The sequence below is a fragment of the Lepisosteus platostomus genome, chromosome 7 (genome assembly GCF_059453375.1).
Source record: "Lepisosteus platostomus isolate fLepPlt1 chromosome 7, fLepPlt1.hap1, whole genome shotgun sequence".
Classification (NCBI taxonomy): domain Eukaryota; kingdom Metazoa; phylum Chordata; class Actinopteri; order Semionotiformes; family Lepisosteidae; genus Lepisosteus; species Lepisosteus platostomus.
In genome coordinates, this window is record NC_142617.1 from 49,164,743 (window position 1) to 49,185,855 (window position 21,113).

A 21,113-nucleotide genomic window follows, 5' to 3' on the forward strand; every position below is an offset into this window, starting at 1 on the left:
ATTTTGCTTAGGCTGACTAATACAGATGTCAGGAAAACAAAACCGAACAGACTGGCTGACTCTGAAGAATTTATCTCTACGCTTGTTCCCAGCAAATGCAAATGCTGTACGACCACTTCAAACAATAGTTCCAAATTAACTGCTAATTCTTTTAATTGTAAATGGAATTAAACATGGCTAAATTGAAAAGCAAATGCATTACTTTGCAATTACCCATGTGGTTGCCATTTAAACCACTGAGCCTCTACAGAAATAATCTGTATAGTAAATAAACCTTGACAAAAAGCAGAGCTCTATTTCGTATAATTAGATGCATTAGCATTATTGTAGCTTGCAGGCAGTGAAATTAGATGGACCTGCTGCAAGACAAACATTTTTGAACTTAATTGTTTTCCAACCCTTTATTTTTTGACACAGTTACCTTATCGAAGCAGCAATCAGTGCAAATCCAGAACACAGATGTGCTCATTGTGTTTGAAGAGGCTTAGTATACTGTAACTACTTATTCTGCACATATTTAAAAATAATAATTTTAGGAAGAAATTCAAACAGTGTTATGTTCGGGCTGCCTATCGGACATTTTAAAATGGCCAAGACACTATAAAATGAAATTTCTTAACCCTTTGTGGTAGTATAGTCATGCTCATGAATACCAGTCAGTGCAGGGTAATTAAAACTTAAACAGAAAAAAAACCTTGGTGTATTTTTAAGGAAAAACACATTCTGACTGAAATGTCAAATGTAAGAAACACTGTGAAGGGCTGCAGGCTGTTGGCTGCCTCCTCGAACCCCAGGCTTGAGGCAGCGACCCAAGCAGGAAACCAGACGTGACATCACAGCGGCACTGTCATGGGGTTAAGACTCCGAGGAGGAAAAAATAAAAGGCAAATAATTTTGGAATCTACTATTACAAAACCAAGTTTTCTTGTGCCTCAACTTTACCTCTGTCAATAATACTTAAAAGTAACCACCTATCCTTTGTCTAGCATAGGGGACACAAGTACTTTCAATATCACATGTCACTAGTAAAATGTGCTACAAGACTAAACTGGGGTAATAAGTGTTTCTTTTTTTATGCAAAAACACGCATTTGTATTGTGCAAATGAGATGTACATTATTCTTTTAGCTGTACCATTTAAAAAATTACACAGGACTAGATTTTTAGCAGAATAAAGTAACAAAACAGGGCTGGAAAACCAAAGAAAATGATAACCGAAACATTTCCAGCAAAGTTGTATTAGGGGCCTGTCAGGTTTATTGACAGAACTAATCTTTCTTTCCATTCATTCTTTCTTTCCATACCTCTTTGTAGTTCATAACTACAAAAATAACAATAAGCATATTGAGAGAGAGAGCTGAGGCATTCAGACTAAACTAAAAGCAACGCTCCATCAGACTAACATCATACTGAATTTCTTCTTTCAGGTTAATTTATTAGTTTCACTTCTGTTAATAAACCTTTTAGTCATGGTTCTGTTATTTTCACTTTTGTAACAATGTGTAATGTACAGCTGCATGCAAGATACCACTTAATACAACTTTCGTGTTGTTTTTGCCACCAAAAGGTTTATCACAGCTTAATAAAAGAAACTGCTTTCCTCCCCAAACATGGCAAAATTAAGATAAATACAAAGGACAGGAAAAAAAAAATACATACGGAAGCATTTTAGGCAAGTCCAAGAACAAAGCAGTCTACTAAAAATCACTCCTACACCTACTGTTGAATGTGTAGCAAAAATACTAAGTTTAAGGTTCTGAAGAGATTCCAATATACAGTACACAGTAGAACTCCACTACATAGCACTTCAATTTACACTATACAAGTCTCTGCTGCATGCCTAAAAGCCACTTACTGTAACATAGTTAGCTTGAAGTAGCTGCCACTTGGCAAAACACACCAGTTTATTTTTTCTTAAAAAAGCAGCATGAAAAAATGTGTCCCAAATGGAGTTATCCCACTTTGGTTTTCTTTATAACCCATTCTTCTAAATTCATACTAAAAGAATATCTACACTTAAAAGATGAACACCAAAGCAGAGAGAACGTATATACACAATTTCATTCATGTTCTGCACAACAACATACAGTATTGACATATGTTTGTGGTCCAACTTTCACTGAAAGTTTAAATAGGTCAGTTTATAGCCTGACAGGATTACAACCCCATACAGGTGCATAGTAAAATTTGCCATACAAATTTTATAGAACCTAAAAAGTCTCAGGCCGACATGCTTTTTCAACAAGCTCAGATCTTCGTAAAAAGTTCTGGGAAATGTATAAAAAAGCCTCATCAGTACAGGTACAAAAGAGTCTGCTGCGCCGCCCCCCGGCCCCGCCAGGCTAGCCGTCTTGTGGTTGGTCCGTGCCGGAGGTGTCGCCGCTGTCCTCCGCGTGGTCACTGGCGGGAGGGGTTCTGGCGGCGGCGGGCGCGACACCGCCCTTCTGGAGGATCTCGGTGGCTTCGTGCTCGAGAACCTCGGAAGGCGTCAGGGGCTCCAGGTGACTGCTGCCCTGCTCGCTCACGTCGGAGCTGACCGACTGGGGCTCGTCCACCTTCCTGAAGAACTGCTCGAAGGGAACGCTGCCCCCCGAGTCCGGCTTCTCCTCCTCCTCGCTGGCGGACGGGCTGGGAGGCGCCTTGGCTCCGGGCTCCTCTTTGGAGATGTCCTGCGACGTCTGGTACCGGGGGCCTGGCGTGTCCTGCGCTGGGTCACTTGCGGAGGGCTCCGTCTTCACGTCACTGCCTCGCTGTGGCGAGCTGTGGTCCCTCTCCCTTTTCAAAGCTGCTCCCCGATCGCTGCTTTCCGAGACCACCTTCCCACCAGCGGCAACCTCCTTCGCCTCTCCAGGATCTGGAGGGTCGACCCTCTCATTCCTGGGGTGGAGGAAACATGAACACACACAGATACGGTACATTCCAGGGACTACGCAACAGTGCCTTCTTACTTTCAGCATGTTTTTAAATGTTGCTTACCGTTCAACATGTGTAGGACTGGTCGGACTTTTATTTAACTCATCTGTGCATTTACCTCCCTACAAAAAAAAAAAAGTTTTTTAAAAAAGAAAACATGGTGAACATTAACGGTAAAAAAAAAAAAACATGGTGAACATTAATGGTCAAAATCAGGGGTCACCAACTCTGGTCCTGGAGACCCACAGAGCAGGATTTACAGGTCATCCTTTGCTCATTTGTTCAGACATGTATACATTTTTAAAATAAATTTAATAAAATGTATTTAGTTAATTACAGTCAACTGTAGTATTTGTGATAAAAAAGCATTAGGTATTTTCATACCAAAATGTCCTTTAAAAGTACCTGCTAACCTGCATAAGTGGTAAAAGCAAATTATTGCAGTCAGTTATAAAAATCAGTGAATTTAGGCTGACCTACAGCAGCTGTTGGAATGCGGTTCACCAGGACCAGGGATGACCACCTCTGGACAAAATTCTTGTTCGGCGAGATTTCAATTATGCAATTTTGAAGGAAGTGCAGTACGAAATGGTTACCTCAGAATCCTCTCTCTCTTGAACAGCATGACTGTCCCGCGGCCTTAAAAAAAGGCAAATGAATGCATTTCTTGCTGTAAACAATAATGCCCATACTGACAGAAAAATTCTAAATAACTCCTATCACTGTACAAAGGCAACACTGAAAGAAGCTTTTCAAGACACAGCATGATTCATTTATTCTGTTTACATAACAAATGGCTAGTGCAAAGACAGCAAAGTCCATGCCTTCCATTAAACCTTGTGAAGTCATCAGTTTTAATACAAATGTAACCTTTCACGAGCCTTTGTTCAGAACGCACCGCTAACTGTATATTCTTTGTCGATGCTGCACTAAAGCCCGTTTTTATCTGCTGAAGTACCACACGGGATCCTCGCACATCCAAGCTGAAGTGTTATTAATCATGGAGTAAATGATTCATGACCTCAATGAGCCTTAATCCCTGCTCCTACAAGAAGCACTTAGCATACGAAGCAACTACATTGATTTTCCTGCTTTGGAATCTCAGGAGGATGGTGACGTTAAAGTGTTTCGAGCAACTCATAAAAATAAATTAATGCTCCCAATTTCACTTCAGGATTTGGGCTGCAGCACTACTGGGCCATTTGTATTTTTAGAGTTTCGGTGGAGAGCAGCGATAATATCCATTAGCATGATTTTGCCATTTAAATCCATGGATGACCCCGCTGATATGACTGTACAATTATTTCCCATTACTTTCACCCTTAACTATGATTAATTAAGTGGAGGATTTCAGAGGGTAAGGCCCCCAGCTATCTTTCCTTGCAGGTCTTTTTAAAAGCCATATATACACAACAATTAAAAACACACACACAAAAATGAATTAAGGGTAAAAAATTACAACCAATAATAACTTTCAAAGCAATTTTAGGTCAGGGAGTTGGAATCTTCCTAAGGTGTTTAATCACACTCAGTAGTTCCAATAACAAATGCAGCAGCTCAACTCCAAACAGCTTAGGTTTCACTCAGTTAAAGCCATTGTCATTGGCTGAAAACACTATGTACCTGATTACGTTGATCACCAAAGCAAATACTGTTTAATTAAAAACAATTTCCTCAAAACTCTTATCGACTACATTATGTTTAGAAAGCAAGACAATAGTTCTTCGTAAGGATAATGTTCTTATGTGCATATAGTTTTACATTGTGCAGGGCCACTTTCAAAAGAAAATTATGTTTAAGTCTGTATTTTTAGGATTCTCAAGAAAATAGCAAAAAAATCACTGTGGCAGTCATTTTCAAATGCACTGGGCTATTAACTATCAATGTCCAATGTATTTCTATGTGTATTGTTTTTACTCACACTGTTATAGCACAATCTTTAAAATCACAAAAATAAATGATGTTCCTATATTTTCAGAAGTACTCTGTTCCCTCTTGACTTATTCCAATGCGCAAGGCTATAAATGTATAATCAATACCTATTTTTAGCAGAGGTTACAATCTAAAAAAATAAATAAATTTTACATTAAATTTCAAAATTTCCAGTGTGTAATCCTCATAATGTATACTGATATGAAAAGTAGCTTTAACCCAAAATGTTTTTTTAAATACTTACTCAGTTTTGATTCGTTCACCTGTGCAAATTTCAGCCGTTTCTGAAATAAAAGGGTTAAAAGTTAGCAACGCAATCACACATCTGAGACAAGTTTATTTTCCCCTACGCAAAGAGACCGTTTAAATTTGTGCTTATGAAAATGCTTGAGAATCACCTGCACACACCTTGCTCGACGATGACCTGACAGGTGTGGTTCTGCCTGTCGGTGAGGTGCTTGCTCATGCTGTCGGCACCAGATGAGTCCGTTAGAAAGTCGCAGTTCAGGCAAACTAGCGTGAGCCCCCTGCAACAACATCGGCATTTCATTCAAAGTGCCCAGAGTGTCGGGCGGGGAAAAAAAGATTCATTCACATGGGAGAAACGCACTACCTGCTTCAGCCTTTCATCACCTGCATTTTAATATTTCAGAACGACCCCATTTATAAGAACATTTATATTCGTAAGTTCACAACACCGCAACTGGGAAAGAAACGGAAAAGCACAGAGAAAGAGGCTTGGCAAACAATGGGGGACATGCTTCCTGCCAAGCCCTAAACGTCTGACCAAGATAGGGAGCATTGTGTAAGACACTAACCAAGGAGGACTTTGCTCTGCTGATGACCACATCCCTCAACACCTAGCTTATAATGAATAGAAAACAATGCAGGCAGATGCCCAACCACTGCAATCACTGTTAATTATTTATATTTTGGCAAGGACACACACACACATGTGAAAGGAGTGATCCATCTCAATAATTCCTTTACTGGAAACTCACACTCTTAAGCACCATACTATCAAAAATATTTCAATGTCTTAACTAAGAAAACCATGTAAAGTAAACAAGGTGTGAGGATATGCATTAGAATTTGTATTCGTTCATACCGTAGACTACCTGGAGGTCTGGTCCGCTTTTGCAATCTGTCTCTGGAACTAGCAGTGTGAAACCTGGTGATGACAGAAAAGCTGGTAAAAGTACTGCCAGCTGCTTCACAAAATCACATCATAAAAAACAATTATCCATCCTTTAGCTTCTGTGGAGCAGAAATGTAGAGCAAAAGGCATGTTAATTAAAAAAGTGCTCACTACGGGGCATTAGATTGTTTTCCTGGGCTAAAGCATGTTTCCATATTTTCTAAATTTACATACGATATAGGTCTCATCTGAAACTACAGCGCTGCAACAAAGGGAAAAGACCACGGGCATCACGAGGAACTGAAGACATTGCTAAAATAATCAAATAATCATGTTGCTTAATCATGACGAACCTCACACTCAGACTGCTGGGTTGATGGCATGCAGATTGAAGGTTGGGGCACGAATCAGCTCCACTATTAACCTCTGTATGACAAACCAGGTAAGAATCAGCCCTTCTAGTAACATATCGCTTTAATCACATTTTGAAAAGCGTGTATTGCTTTTTGTTTGAAATATTAAATTTTGATACATAAAAATAGGTTTTCCTTTCAGGGGGGTTATGCACTGTATTATTGCTTAGCATACAAGCTTTAAGGTGACTTGAACAAATGATCACACCAAAGCTGAGCAATACCTCATCATGTGGTTCGCAAAGGCTTTAGTGCAGCTTGTCCGGTACGTGCACATGTGGCAATTCACAAATGTTGGGTAGTGAGAAGGGAAGTCCTTAATTTCCGTGTAACACTCAACACACTTCTGAACTCCCAGGTGATTCCTAAATAAAGAAAAAATTTAGAAAGGCTGTTGCAAACAATCTGCACAATCACATACATATTTATCCTCAAAAAGGTAAGCTCTTTTGAAGCCTGTCCTATGAAAAAGGAACCTGTAGAACGCAAAAGCACTTTTGACTCTTAAGAAAGAGTAAGACCTTGAGAAATAATTCATACGAGAGGAAGTCATTTCATGCATCATATTTATTCGGTTGCTACTAACTTATTGCCGATTGATCTGTGGATATTTCCCAGCTGCGTCCTGAAGGATCACAGTGAACCAGCTTGAACTTAGTGGCTGGGCAGTTTGTTCCAGACTCCCAGTCTGCTCTGCACAATGAACAGCTTCCAAGTTCAGAGTTACTACGATGCCATTAATAACGACAATTCCCTCAGGCTGCAGCAGGTATAAAAGTTCCCAAGGAAGAGGCTTGGAAAGGAAAACTACAGCTTTTCTGAATTTTTACCTCAAGTTCCGTAAAGCCAGTGTGCATCTTCCTGAAAGTTTTGAATTGTTCAGCCGTTCCTGCTTCTTGTTCTGGGAAGAGGACCTGGACCTTGCCTGGCTAGACTGGGATTTGTGGGACTGTTTGGCATTAGGGCTGTTGGGAATAATGCTTATGATGGACTTGCTGCTGGAATTAGGAGATGCAGGAGAGCTACCGGACGCCAAAGAAGCCCGTATAGTAACCTGAAGGAAAAGCAAAGACAGGATGACTCTCGGCCACCAGGTGACCAAATCAAAGGAGAATGAGACACTGTTGGAAAAATTCACAGACTACCTTGGTTCCAGGAGGAAGCCCTTCTAAGGATCTGGGTTTTCTGAATGTTCGATGGTGCTGAGTTTTGTGATCCATTTTCTCCTTGCAGGTTAAAAACTGCAACCTGCACTTCGTACACCGATGAATCCCTTTTTTCTTATAAGAAAAAGAAGAGTGCATCTAAGTTTGAAGTACGCCAAAGGAGTCGTGTTGTAACAAGAGCTGATTCATTTTAAATTAGCCTTTACAAATACACAAACACGGTCATCATCTGTACTGTGTATAGATCATTTGAAGCCAACATGTCAAATTTATACTCTCATTTTTTTCCAAAATGACAGCCAATAGTCCAAGCAGCACATATACCTGCTCCTCTCAAATTCAGGTTTATTGTCATTATACTCATACACAGGTATATGGTATAACGAAATGCTATTTAGCTAGCTCTCAGATGGTAAGCAGTACAAACAACAATACAATTGTATCAGAAAAGAAAGACAGAGACAACAGGCAATGTGCAAAACAACAACAGGCAATCCTTAATTCTTTAAGCACTTTTTAATGTTCAACAGATGTACAAACTGTACATATACAGCACCTTGCAAAAATATTTAGATCCCTTAACAGTTTACAAATGTTGGTGGATTACAGATTATTTGAAATTGTGATTCACAAGCGCTGTCCAAGAAACATGAATGAGCTGGAGAAAATCTGCCAACGGGAATGGGTGAAAATCACTCCTAAGCTGTGTGCAAGACTGGTAGACTGTTATTGCAGCAAAAGCTGGATCTACCAAATATGAATGTGTAGGGTGTGATTACTTAAGCAAGCACCATACTTAAAATTACAAGTAAAAGGTTTATTCCAGGCTGAAAAGAGAAGAAAGAAAACACAACGTTTTTCTCTTTTCAGCATGGAATAAACCTATTACTTGTTCCTTTGCAGACTACACATGCTGACACAGCTGCCCACCTAAACTACTTAAAATTAGTTTTTTGTCAGCAAATGTCTTAAGTATGTTAAATGTCTTTAAGTATGTGAGTTTGCAATAAAAATACAGACAGCAAAAAAAGATGCGTAACTTGAAAACTTTTAAAGGGGATGGATACCTCTGCAAGGCACTGTATGAAAATACTATACAGAGGCTCAACTTAATATTACAATCCCACAATTAATAAAAAATAAGTATAAAAATCAACTCTATTTGTTCTCATTATAGTGTCTACCACTATATATCTTCATAAAGATCGTGATTTTTTTAAATTTATGAGTAATGAAAAAAAACTAATATATCTAATTTACAGCTTGAAGACTTTCAAAAAATGCATTTTGTTTTTGCAAATGACCGTTTTTGAATTATATTTAAAAACGAAGTTGAAAAAAATACAATTATTTATGGTCATTTAAAAAAAAATGTATAGACACTGCAAACGACATTATTTATCTGTCAAGAAACCAGTCAGAATTAGCTTCAGAATTCACAGCAAGTGAAAGAAAAAACACCTCGGTTGTCAAACCATTATATATTGCTGCAAGGTGCTCGATGGACGAATAATCAATCCCTGTTCAAAATTAAACTGAACAGAGCAATTCACAAGTGAGTTACGAGTTATGCTGACTCTGTTCAAATTGTTGAGCTACGAGCTCTGAATGCAATTCTTTACAAAAAATGACAGATGAAGGTGTTCAATACTTGTATGAGCAGAAACCTATCAGGCCCCGTCCTACTTCCTTCCCTTTGAGCGAACACCAGTGTCAACAGGACACAAATCCTCAAACCTCTATTTGGTTGACAGAGCCAGCAAAATACTGTACTCCAAGGGTGGTAATTTCAGAATTTCCGATGAAATGAACAGGGTGTGGCGTACCCCCTGAAAAAAGGAAGACTCTCAGCCTTACCTGGTGCCTCATATAATGCTGCATATAAGGGGTCCCACTTCTAATCACTTTAAGGCAAAACGGACACAGGAGATACTTTGTGTTCTCATGGACAGAGCGGAAGTGATTCTCCACTTCCGAAAAAAAGGATGACCTGTAGTTGCAGACCTAAAAAAAAAAAGTAAAAAGAGTTATGGGATCAGATTTCCCTTATTTGCATGTCTAGCCAGGCGTTCCAATTCCCAGCTGCTTTCTCATTTTCGGTTATTACCTGGCAAACGTAGGGCATTTCTCCCGGCTTGTGATTGTCCTTCATGTGTTGTAACAGCACTTGCTCAGATTCAAACGCTAATTCGCATATCTTACAATTGGCTGGAAAACAAAAAAGACAAAAGAGAACGGAAAAGATTTTAAAAAAAACCTAAGAGTGGGGCAGAATGTGTTTACAATAACAAGCCGTTCTTTTAAACATTTGACATTTTTAACAAACGCGAAAGCATGGCCTACAAAGGATGCTACTGCTGCTGCACTGAATCATCTGAAAGACCTACTAGTTGACTCGTACGGACTGTGGGCACTTTCGATGTGGCACTGCAGCTGGAAGGGAGTGGAGTACTGGCGGTAGCAGTGCTGACAGGTGGTGTGGTTTTCCCAGCTCTCGTTGCTTTGCTTCTCGAGCTCCAAGTGGTGCTTCATGTGGTTCATGAACCTGCAAAAAGACAAGCCGTGCATCTGTGTGAACATGCGGCCTCGAATGCCATTAAGGAAAAGGTCTGCAGTACCACTCGAGCGCCCGTGACCGGAGTGACAGGTGTGCATTGCGCTCGTTTGTGCAAATGCTCAAGCAAAGAGCGACATCAAAAGAGGCAACCTCAAGCGAACCGCAGCTCGTTTTCCTTTTTAACACTCGCAAGTCAGCTACTTAAATTAGATACGCAGGATAACCTAGTTCGTCGAAGTTTAAAAACGAGCATTATTTCATGGCCCTGTTCACTCAAACCTCATCTAAAAAAACAAAGTACTTCGTCAGCAAAGCATAAATGGCAACTTTCTAAATATACAGCAAATGAACTATGCTTAGGTTTTATTCCTACTTCAAAAATGTACCAAACTATGACCCCTACTCCCACACTTTCTAATTTTATAGAAGTGTAATGAGTAAGATGGCCGTTCTCAAGAAATACAACACTCAGGTCTGAGGAGCATACCCTTTGTAAGCATTGACACAGCGCATTAGTTCCCAGCGGTTTAAAAGATAAATTACCGCTGCTCCTCCTTGCGCCTCTCTTTCTAAGCGCGTATAATAGCCATTATAATACCTGCAATTACAAGACCCTTTTGCTTTTCTTAATGATCTGCACTTCCACTGTTGGTATAAGCCTCTCCATTTTTACCTGCCGACTGTGGCCTGGCTAGGCATGGCCCATTTTTCAGTTTTACATTCTGCTACTTCAGCTCCCCTAAAAGGGATTTTTATGCGAAAGAACTATGACCTTAACTGCCAGACAGAGACTACAATACAAACGGGTCTACCCATTAAAACAGCTTGCAGAGGCTTTTTGCTGCATTTGAGAGTAAAGTTATTTAATCAAAAGAACAGTTCTTACACTGCGTAAACTACCAACTATTATTCATCGCCGGTCCCTAATGGGAATTGAGCTGAAGCCTGCTGATAATGTCATCAATCTATGTGAGAAAACTGTAATGAAGGTTGTAACGTTGCGTGCTCTTCTCTCCTTCCTCAGCCTAATCACTCTCCACGGAGAACATCCGTGGACTTCCAGCTCGGTCCTGAAACTTGTTCCCTTTAATTTGCTGCAAGAATCAGTCACGCAACAGCTGTCAAGCATCTCCTTATCTTTACCAAGCATCACATTACACCTCTTAGAAAATAAACGGAGGACAAAACTCTCATTAATAACACGCAAACTGCCCAACACTACACATCTGAAGAGACGCAAACGGTTTTAGCAGAAGACCCATTATCAATATTCAAACTCCCTTCTGAAATAAACTTGATCGGTGGTTGGAAAAGCAAGTAACTGACTGTAAAGAAAACTTTGGGGAAAAAAACTGCTTCTTCGGAGCGACTGCTAGCTACCTGAAATGCTTTCTTTTGTGCTCATGACTGAACCAAGCTCTTCGACATGGATCTAGAACATTTCTACTAGCCTAACTTCACTGCCAGAATCACTTTCTACTGTAATCCATTAAGAACTAATTGGTCCCAGAATTGACGTAAATGAACACCTTATGTTGTTCTTGAGGATTTTTAAGCAACTGCAGCACTTGAAGGTTGTGTTAGTCTTCTGCTCCTGCTGGCCGAGACCGAAGTCCCCCTCATGTTTTCCATAGTAGAACTCATTCACCAGCATAATGAGTTTCCCTTTCTCAGCATCAGCAGACTTGACAGGTGTGGCTGGCGTCTCTTGCTTGGAGGTCATGGGGAAGTACACATTCATCATCTCGTAACAGCAGTACTAAGGGAAGAGAACAGAAAAGGGCTGATGATTAAGTTACTTTGCACTCTCAGTTTTGGGTTCCAAGATCAAAACTGACTCCTGGTACACCTCCGGGTTCAAGTGTACAACAGTTTCTTCAAGCTCCGCTCTAATGATGTATCCAGTTAACAAGCAGAGACAAAACAGTAAGAATGAATTGCCTTAATTATTTAAATGGATTGGGCCATAATACATGTTCTCTGAAGTACATCTAAATATCCAGAAATACTGATCAGAAATATGATCGTATAACGATCTGTCTTTTGAAAATACACACATCTTGGGAAGATGTGAATGCCATGATACAATATTCACACTAAAAATGGAGAGAAAAAAAATTAAGAATGTCCACCATTTTTTTCACTCAAACCAACAATACACCATTTCTGAGACAAGTGCTCTGACTGGATTTCTTGCGTCTCTCCATGATATTGTCTTGATTTTCCCCTCTCTTTACATTTTAAAACACATGGCTGCTTGTCCTTCAATCTCACCATCTGGCGACATCCACCTGTACACAAGCTGCACCTGAAGAGCACAAGGCTGCCCTGGTGCTGAACCTTTGGCAGTAAAGCTGAACCCATGTGATTTGTGTGCATTCAGCAGGGGTGGAGAAAACAATGGGAGTCTCAGATTTGCACTCCCTCTGGATACCCAGACTAAGGTCTGCAGCTCGGCTCTATGGGACAAATCTTCCCATAATGCATGTGGTAATAGCCAAGGGAGACATCAATATACTCACCCTCATGTGGTTTCTCAGAGGTTCAGGAAGGTTAAAATGAATGTTGCATTTCGGACACGCTTTAAGAAAGGGTGCCCCATTCTTAACATTGCCAGATGCACTTGGAGGAGTTCCTGAAAGATGAGCGATTAAAAAAATATTACAAGAAGAGTAAAATAATAATAATGGGAATTAAGATAATCACATATTTCAAGATTACCGAAGATTCTACACACTACTAGGCATTTGATGGCTTATAAAACAAAACTCATTGCAACTTCCCTAATCCGTATATGATACCCTGTCAAGCTACTTTTAATTTAGAAGCTCATAAGAAAACATCAACTGCTTTCTAATGACAATGGATGCACATGCTGAGACGCCCTCTGTCAGACTAAAAAAAGATCCAATAACAGACGGCCATGGGAAGAGGAGGCTCAGACTACAATTCAGTAGTCAAACATTGTAAAGGAATTTCTGTCAAACTTGACAGCCCTTAAACAATATTATGAAAGCACAAAAATGCACCGCCTGCTTTGCTCCCGAGGCATGGTTCTGTAACAGGATGGGGACTTTGAAACAGATAAGAAGGGTGAGGATACCTGCGTCGAGTTTGGCCTTTTTGGGAACGTTGCCGTTCCCGTCCGACGCCGAAGAGCGTTTTGCAGCAGAGTTTGTACTATTGCCTACAAGGGAAAAAACAGAAGTCTTTCAAGCATCCTTGGCAAATCTCACCAGATTCCTTGCTTTGAATGAATCTCTTGCCGTACCTGTTCTGTTAGTGCCCTGGGGTGCTGGCTGCAGTTGGGGGGAAACCACTGGGACAGACTGCTGCTTTGCGCATATGACCGGGGAGGAGTGCAGCGGGGCAGAGGCCAACTGGATCGGCTGCAGCTTTGTGGTGGTCATCTGCACGGGCTGCAGTTTCGCAGAGCTGGGCTGGGAGGAGCTCTGCACGTGCGCGAGGCTGAGGATGCTGCTCTGAATGGTGGAAGAAACCTGAACTTGAGGTCGATGGCTGAAGTTCGACACCGTTCTTACGGGGGTGACCTGATGCACTTGAGTGATTTGCTGAACAGGTCTGCCTACTTGTGGAGAAACCCCTTGATAGGAAAAGCAAATAACAAACATGCTTCAAATAATCTGAGAAACAAATTCAAAACACACCACTGCCTTGTAACTACAGTAGATCTTTACACAAATGACCAGAGATAACTCGCCCGGAGCCCCCAAACTGCTTTCATAAGGCAAGGAATGCACCAAAATAAAATTTTCAAAGGTAATGCACAAAACGTATTTTTCAAAACAAAGACTTGTACCTGGAAGAACAGCGATAGATGTTCCACTTGGATACTGCGTCCCACCTGAACTTGCTTTAATACCCAGCATCAATGTTGAGCTACCGGATATCTGAGGCGAACTCATTATATAGCCCTGGAAAAAAGAAAGGCACAAAAGGTATTGGGTGTTCTGTGCTCTTTGAATACCAGCAACTTCAGCAATGGTCCTGCCCATACTAAAGGCACAAGTCATTAACACTGCCACTGTTCTGTAAAATTGGCAACCACATTGAACTGCATGAAAACACAAGCGGAACGGATGTAACCACTACCTGATTATTTATAATTATCGGCTGGGCCGTGACTGCGGTCACAGTGCGGGAGACGTGCTGGGTCACAATCGGAATGGTTCGGTCCAGGGGCTGTGTGGTCACAGGAATGAGCAGAGACCTGGTGACAGGCTGCGAAGCTGGAGACAGGGGCCTGACTGCTACCTGAGGCACTATGGGGGCAGGGATGCCCCGGCACACAGGCTGTGCCGACGAGGGTGCTGGGGAAGGCCTCTGAGCTGGCTGGGAGGTGGCAGAAGCTCCGGCAGACCTCGAGACGGGCTGGTAAATAGCCGAGACAGCCATGACACTCGGAGCAGACGCGGGCGCCGTGTAGTGCTGGTTCGCAGCCTTAAAGGTAGGGCCAGGACCTAGATACAAGCACAAGAGTTAACAGCCGGAATAAGTCATTCATTACAATTCCCAAAAAGAAATCACTCCAAAAAAAAAAAATACCGGTATTGTAAGATGCTGTCGATCTGTTAGGAGTTCCATTATCTACAGGTAACCTCTGTGGTGCACTATCTGTTAACAGATAAATACATCGTTCATCACAAATAACTCCCAGGGACTGAGACAGCAGGTACACCATGTCATCCTCATACTTAAACACTTCAGTCAAGAACGCTCATGGAAAAAAACACGAAAACGGTATTATGAAAAACATTTCACTCCATGCATCCCTAACACATTTCTACAAGACAACCTAAAAGACTGTTAGATTTGCTTTTATAACGCTACCTTTTAAACACTGAATATAGCCGATTTACATTCATAATTAATTCTAAGGGACTAGACATTTTTTATGACTGCCCCTCCAGGTATAATGTTATGGACAGTATCAGTTAGAGGTCATAACTGATAAAATGCAATCCATCACCTCAGGTGAACAACAACAGGTAGGAGGTTGAAGCAGCTCCACCGCTGAATCCAGGAGGACTCAGTGTGCATGAACACTTCAGACATAAGCAGCTTCTTACTTCAGAAGTGTTCCTGAGGCAGAAGATATTCTTCAAGCATGAACTCGTGCCCATCTCCAGCGAGGGACTGCTCTAGAATGATAATCAGGTCACAGGCATGCACAACATTTTAAGAGAACAGTACAACTGCATACTCTGCCTGGAGTTGGCGGATGCTTTGGAGCTGGTGATCTCTCCGACAAAAATGGGCTCATCGTCGTCGTCATCGTCGTCGTCTACTACTTCCGGAATCCTTCTCTGCCACGGCTCCAGCTCCTCCTCCTCGCATTCCATGAAAAGTTCCGCCATTCCGAAGCTGAGCAAGAAGAAAGTTCACACGGCCATCAGAACCAGGAAGGCTTCTGGACGGGGACTTTTGAGAAGAGGAAAGACAGGGCCTGTCCTGCTCAGTGTGAATACGCATAAGGAGCATTTATTTTGTGAAACTTTATGACTGGGAAAACAAAGACATCCGCACAACTTTTTTAAATGTAAAGCGCTTCCTTCCGTCTAGTGTTAGGATTCCGGCTCCAGTCCAGAAATCCCTTTCCATGTCTTGAAAGGGCAGATCAGAAGTCAGGGGAGGTTGTGACCGGCGCTGCGTGCTTGCAGGTCCCCAGTAGAGAAAGCCTGCCTGCCTGCAGGTATACTGTGCAAAGGTACGACCAAACTCCTTTCCGTTTGTCAGAACCGCAGAGCCCCCTTCTAACGTCGCTATAAGAAGAAAGACAAAAATCTAAAAGGTGGTACCGTATATATACTGTACGTGAAATGTGTTATTTTGTCCTGGTCCGATGATTTTTCAAAATGACGAGACTAAGGTTCGCAAAATGGAATCATAAGCCTGAAATTACTGCAGCCATCAATTCAAAATCTTCATTCCTCCCCGAGGGGAGTGGGGGGTAATTTAATCAGTCTTTACCATCTGAAAGCACAGGAAGACTGTACCTGAAGAATTCTCCACTGTACTAAACCAAGCCCATGCGGGTGAATTCAGAACAACGCAGCTCAGCCTGCCCCTCAGAGACACTGGAAGAGGGAGCCATGCTGTCCCACTGTCGTCCTTTCGGAAGTGAAAGCAAAAAAAACACCATCGGGGCCTCAGTGGTCTTATTGTTATCCACTGGCAAAGGAAGAGGTGACACTACGCACCTGAGAAAACGACTGTGTGAGGCAGGCAGAGGGGTGGCGGTATGCACCGCAACCTTTCAGCTCTTGGATCGCAGGGTTGAGGCCGGTTGGCCCGTGGAACCTTCTGTGTGGAGTTTGCATGCCCCTCCCACATCTTGGTGCTCTGCTTTCCTCCCACAGTCCAAAACCACGTTGGCTGAGCTAGCGACTCTCTCTACACTGTCTCCCAGTCCTTGCCCTGCAAAGGCCTGTTCTTGCACCGTGTTTTTCTTGGGAGAAAACCTCTGGCTTGGCACGACCCTCACGCTACAAACCAGTGGCTTTTTGACGAGAGGAGCGAGAAAAACGATTTCTAATTCTCATGTCTGCATTATAACACTGCAGGCAGCTCCCAGCTGCTGCAGCCCAAGTCTTTGTTCTACCTGTAGCACACAGGCCTGCAGGATTTCTGTGCCTCACGTGATTTAAACAGAGAAATCCTCCCTACTGCTTTACTGGGAACACAAGAGGTGTATTCTGTAATTGTGAAATCATTCCTGTAAGCTGGGGAGATACGAACAGCCAAGCATAAAATAGATCATGGGAACTGGAATTATTTTCTACAGGAAACGCTGTGAATAGCGAATAACCAGATTTATGGACCTGTTGAAAAACGATGTGGTGGAAAACAATCACCGACACTATGAAAGCACAAGGTGCACACCTTTCAAATACATCCATGGAAATAACAAAACCAAGCCCACATGTATTACTTGAGCCTTTCTGAGAATGAAACAACATTTTTCCTAAGATTTTATTTATTAGGCACATTGTACACAAATGAACCATGCAGACGGTTTACAGCTTAAGCGCTGTTCCTGAAAGAAACGTTGGAAAGTTGTCTCTTTTGTTCACTGCAGAAGCACATCGCCCCAGACACACACGCACACAAAAAAACAAACAAAGAAGGAGAGGAACGCAACAATGAAGACACCGGTACTTCTTCACAGTCGCGGGAGAACTGGGACAGTCCTGGGTCACGTTTAATCATGAAGGGAGGGCAGTCGCCACCGGGTCGGCGGCGAGCGCACAGTTCCTGCTCACAGGCAGAGAGCAGCGGCTCACACGCTGCCCGTTCCGTTCTATGCGGTTTCTCAAGGCAACGGCTCGGAACACCCGTCACAGAAAAAACATAGCAGAGATGTGCGCTCTCCCGAGCCAACAGCAAAGACGTGACAAAAAAAAATCCCAACAGCTCGTTATTTGACGGAAGGCCTCAGGTGCGCCGTTTTTAAAAGATCACGCCACACCCAAAGGCGCGGGGGCCGTTTCCACTTTTGTTTTTGGGCGCAAACTCGCCGCCTGGTAAAATCGCCAAATCAGCTGCACACACAATCAGCCAAACATGGCGCCCAGCACAGCTACAGCTAGCAGTCTCCAGACAGGCATCCCGACCTGCTTTTACCCCCGCCTTTGCCGCAGGAGACCAGAGGAGTGCGGCGCGAATGCTCCCAAGGTCTTTAAAAGTACGAATGCAGAGGAAATGAGGTCTTACCGTCTGTGTTTAAGGAGTAATTAGGCGAAAAGCATTTTGCTGTTGACAGTCTGCATTATCTCGCCAGCACCAAGGCTGCTCGCTGGGAGTTTGCACTGAACACTGTGGTGGATGATGGGTAATTTCAGGTCAGCTCGGGTTTATTTTTCATTCCCGGGAACTGGGGATAGGGATCCCTGAGACATTGTACCATCCCCCACCCAGACATAACATGAAAACGCTACTTTGTAACTGTTATTTATTCGACGCGGTATTAGTGCTCACAACATGTGAACGCGAGAGCTAAACATGGCTCATGTGCATCAGGGCTGCCTAATGGCGTAGATTGGGAACGGACCCAATTTCCGACGTTCGCGTTTGGCACCACCTAGAAATGTCAACACTTACATAATCGCAAAACGGTGTACAGCAAAGGTTAATTTCTTGCCAATAGCCAAACTGCATCGTACATCGGGTCTAGTAGGCTTTCATTTTGGAAACTGGACGCGATGTGGGCTGTAATATAAAAATAAATCTCAAAACGTGACGTAGTTACACTGGGAGATCACGTCATTTGAAGCGTTATGAAAACTTTTGCACGCAAACGGTCGCAGTAGTGAAGCTCATTTTCAAAAAGACAGTTTTTAGAAAAAAACACTACCCGTTTTTTTCAAGAATTTCTTGTTCGTAGAAGGCGAACACGGCTACGCGTTCAATCTGTTCCTACAAACGAGCGAAGACGCTTCCCTGTTGCACGTGGTGTTTGGTCACGTGCGGCTACAAGAAAGCAACACGAACGCAAAACCCATAGCCGCGCTTGCATGTGGCTGAAGCTAGATATTCTCTGTTGGTAATTCTCTCATTTTCATATTGTGTCCTTTAAAATAAACATAATCAATTAACAGGAAACACTATACGAGGGCACAAGACGCATCGAAAGGCCCCATTGGACAGTTATGTTCGCCTTTATAACTATAATATTGTAGCGCATACGGCCTCCATTGGTTGTGAGAGCCGGCTTACCAGCGCGGTGACGTCACCGCCCTTCCCTGTGAATAGCTGGGACCGCAGCCGCCGGGCTGACGGGAGATTTCCCTTTGGCTCAAGTGGCTGGGTCCCTGTTGAGTGACGCCGGAGGCCCAGGGTCGAGGGGCCGACCTGAGGCGGCAGCGGCGAGGGCGCATACCCACGTGAACCCCGGAGCGTTACTACAATATAATATATACCTATAATTTATTTTAAACGATAATTGTCGCTCACTGAGCGGCACAGTGAGGCAGCGATTAGCACTGATGCTTTGCAACGCTGGGAATTTGCGTTTGGGTCCAGATCTGGGCTATCTGTGTAGGGTTTGTAGTGTAGCGCCCACGTGGGGCGGTTTGGCAACCGCTCCGTCCCCGTAGCCATGCGCACGCAAGGCGGGCTGCATACAGCGCCTGAGGGGCGGGACTTGGGTTACCGGACTGTATATGTAATAGGACGTGAGCTGTGTGTAATAGAGGGGGCGTCCTCTTCCCTTCTGCGTCTGTCTGTGGTGTTTGTGTTAGTGCTGTACCCGCGTGTGCGTGTGCCGAACCCAGTAGCTGCGTGAGGCCAATACATGTGTTGCCAACGCACTTAAGAGGTGTGTCAGCGTGCTCCATTCCCTACCGAAAACCCCGCGGTCGTTACAGTATGTTCTCATCCTTAATTGCCTTGGTTTCCTCTGGGTGCTCTGGTTTCTTAACAGTCTAAAGACGTACAGTACAGGCAGGTTAATTAGTGTCTGAGAAAACTGGCTCCAGTGCGAGTGTGCGCCAGACACTGAACTGGCATCTGAACTGAACTAGCCAGCAGCCATATCACCCTGCAACTCACAACTGGCAACCCACTGAAGCTAAGCAGGTGTGAGCCTGGTCAGTACCTGGATGGGAGACCTCCTGGGAAAAACTAAGGTTGCTGCTGGAAGAGGTGTTAGTGGGGCCAGCAGGGGGCGCTCACCCTGTGGTCCATGTGGGTCCTAATGCCCCAGTATAGTGATGGGGACACTATACTGTAAACAGGCGCCGTCCTTCGGATGAGACGTAAAACCGAGGTCCTGACTCTCTGTGGTCATTAAAAATCCCAGGGCTCTTCTCGAAAAGAGTAGGGGTGTACCCCGGTGTCCTGGCCAAATTTCCAATTGGCCCTTACTAATCATGGCCTCCTAATAATCCCCCTCTATGAATTGGCTTCATTACTCTGCTCTCCTCCCCACTGATAGCTGATGTGTGGTGAGCGTTCTGGCGCACTATGGCTGCCGTCGCATCATCCAGGTGGATGCTGCACATTGGTGGTGGTGCTTTGAGTGGAGTGTCCAGAAAAGCGCTATATAAGTGTAAGCAATTATTATTATTATTATTATCTTCATGCCCATTGCTTGCCAGTATAGGTTCCGCCTCCTAAAGTGCGACCCTGTATTGGATAAAGCTGTTAGAAAATGGATGGATGATCTGTCATTATCAGTATGTATTCAATGCATACAGAAGTTCCTCTAATTGCGATTGCTTTTTAGTGTGACCTAAGATGCTATTTTATGGAGAAGTCCATGAATGATGCAGCTTCATCATGATGCAGAGCAAGGTGGAAAATACAAGTCTCCCATCCATGATTTCTATTATAAATTTCCATAACTTTGGACCAAGTCAACATCATATCAGGAAAAATAAAGCAAATCTAGACATAGATCACGAGATCAGGAAGCATCTGTATGGCTCCACTTAGCAGCTTCAAGTGCAGTTAAAATTTATGTTTCAACCTTTTTGTTTTAAAAGTGTCTTTTAATTTGCATTCTGATACTGAATTAATTTACTGTCTTAATGCAAAGCTGCTAGACTTTGTTTTCATTGTAGCAATTACATTACATGAGAGAGAGAAACATGAAAGGTTTTTGTGCTTTGAAAGTTACTGGTCTGTAGATTCTTCGGTAATAAAAATGCAAAGCCATGAACTGAAACGGCAAGGCGAAGAATAAGGTTTCAGTAAGAATGAGAGACAGATTGTTTTCTGCTGCCTCTCCCATTTCAGCCCCTTATCTGTAAGCGTGGTATTTCCAGAGGTAACAGGAAGTTAACATTTATCTTCAGGGAGTTAAAAACAATATTCTAGAAACATAGATCGTTCTTTGACATATACTGTACATAAGGAGATACAGTTTGAATGTCAATAACATTACAGTATTTTATATTCAAACCTGTAGTTCCACACTGGACTGAAATTCACTAAATTCACAAAACAGTACATTTAATTTGGTGTTTGGGGCTT

The 21,113-nt window shown here is 42.8% G+C and overlaps 1 protein-coding gene across 11 annotated transcripts; it reads right to left on the reverse strand.

Annotated features, from left to right (window-relative positions):
* Positions 1-1,413: 1,413 nt before the first annotated feature.
* On the reverse strand, positions 1,414-18,500 carry znf280d (zinc finger protein 280D). Of its 11 annotated transcripts, none has more exons than XM_088640949.1 (22): positions 17,853-18,185; positions 15,343-15,503; positions 14,685-14,753; positions 14,232-14,599; positions 13,939-14,053; positions 13,390-13,722; positions 13,222-13,305; positions 12,641-12,753; positions 11,648-11,877; positions 9,949-10,106; positions 9,669-9,769; positions 9,419-9,565; positions 7,538-7,675; positions 7,226-7,449; positions 6,620-6,760; positions 5,953-6,015; positions 5,253-5,371; positions 5,089-5,128; positions 3,509-3,551; positions 2,976-3,034; positions 2,816-2,876; positions 1,414-2,770 (listed from the first exon to the last, which is right to left on the reverse strand). In XM_088640949.1, the coding sequence occupies exons 2-22, from the start codon at positions 15,494-15,496 to the stop codon at positions 2,342-2,344; spliced, it is 3,189 nt and encodes a 1,062-aa protein (XP_088497075.1). In that variant the 5' UTR covers positions 15,497-15,503; positions 17,853-18,185; the 3' UTR covers positions 1,414-2,341. The 11 variants fall into 11 exon arrangements, 9 of the variants coding, with proteins under 9 accessions (XP_088497075.1, XP_088497071.1, XP_088497073.1 ...); XM_088640945.1 differs by adding an exon at positions 16,136-16,250 and having other exon boundaries at positions 1,414-2,876; positions 17,853-18,184; XM_088640947.1 differs by lacking the exon at positions 17,853-18,185 and adding an exon at positions 18,240-18,500 and having other exon boundaries at positions 1,414-2,876.
* Between the last annotated feature and the right edge of the window lie 2,613 nt (positions 18,501-21,113).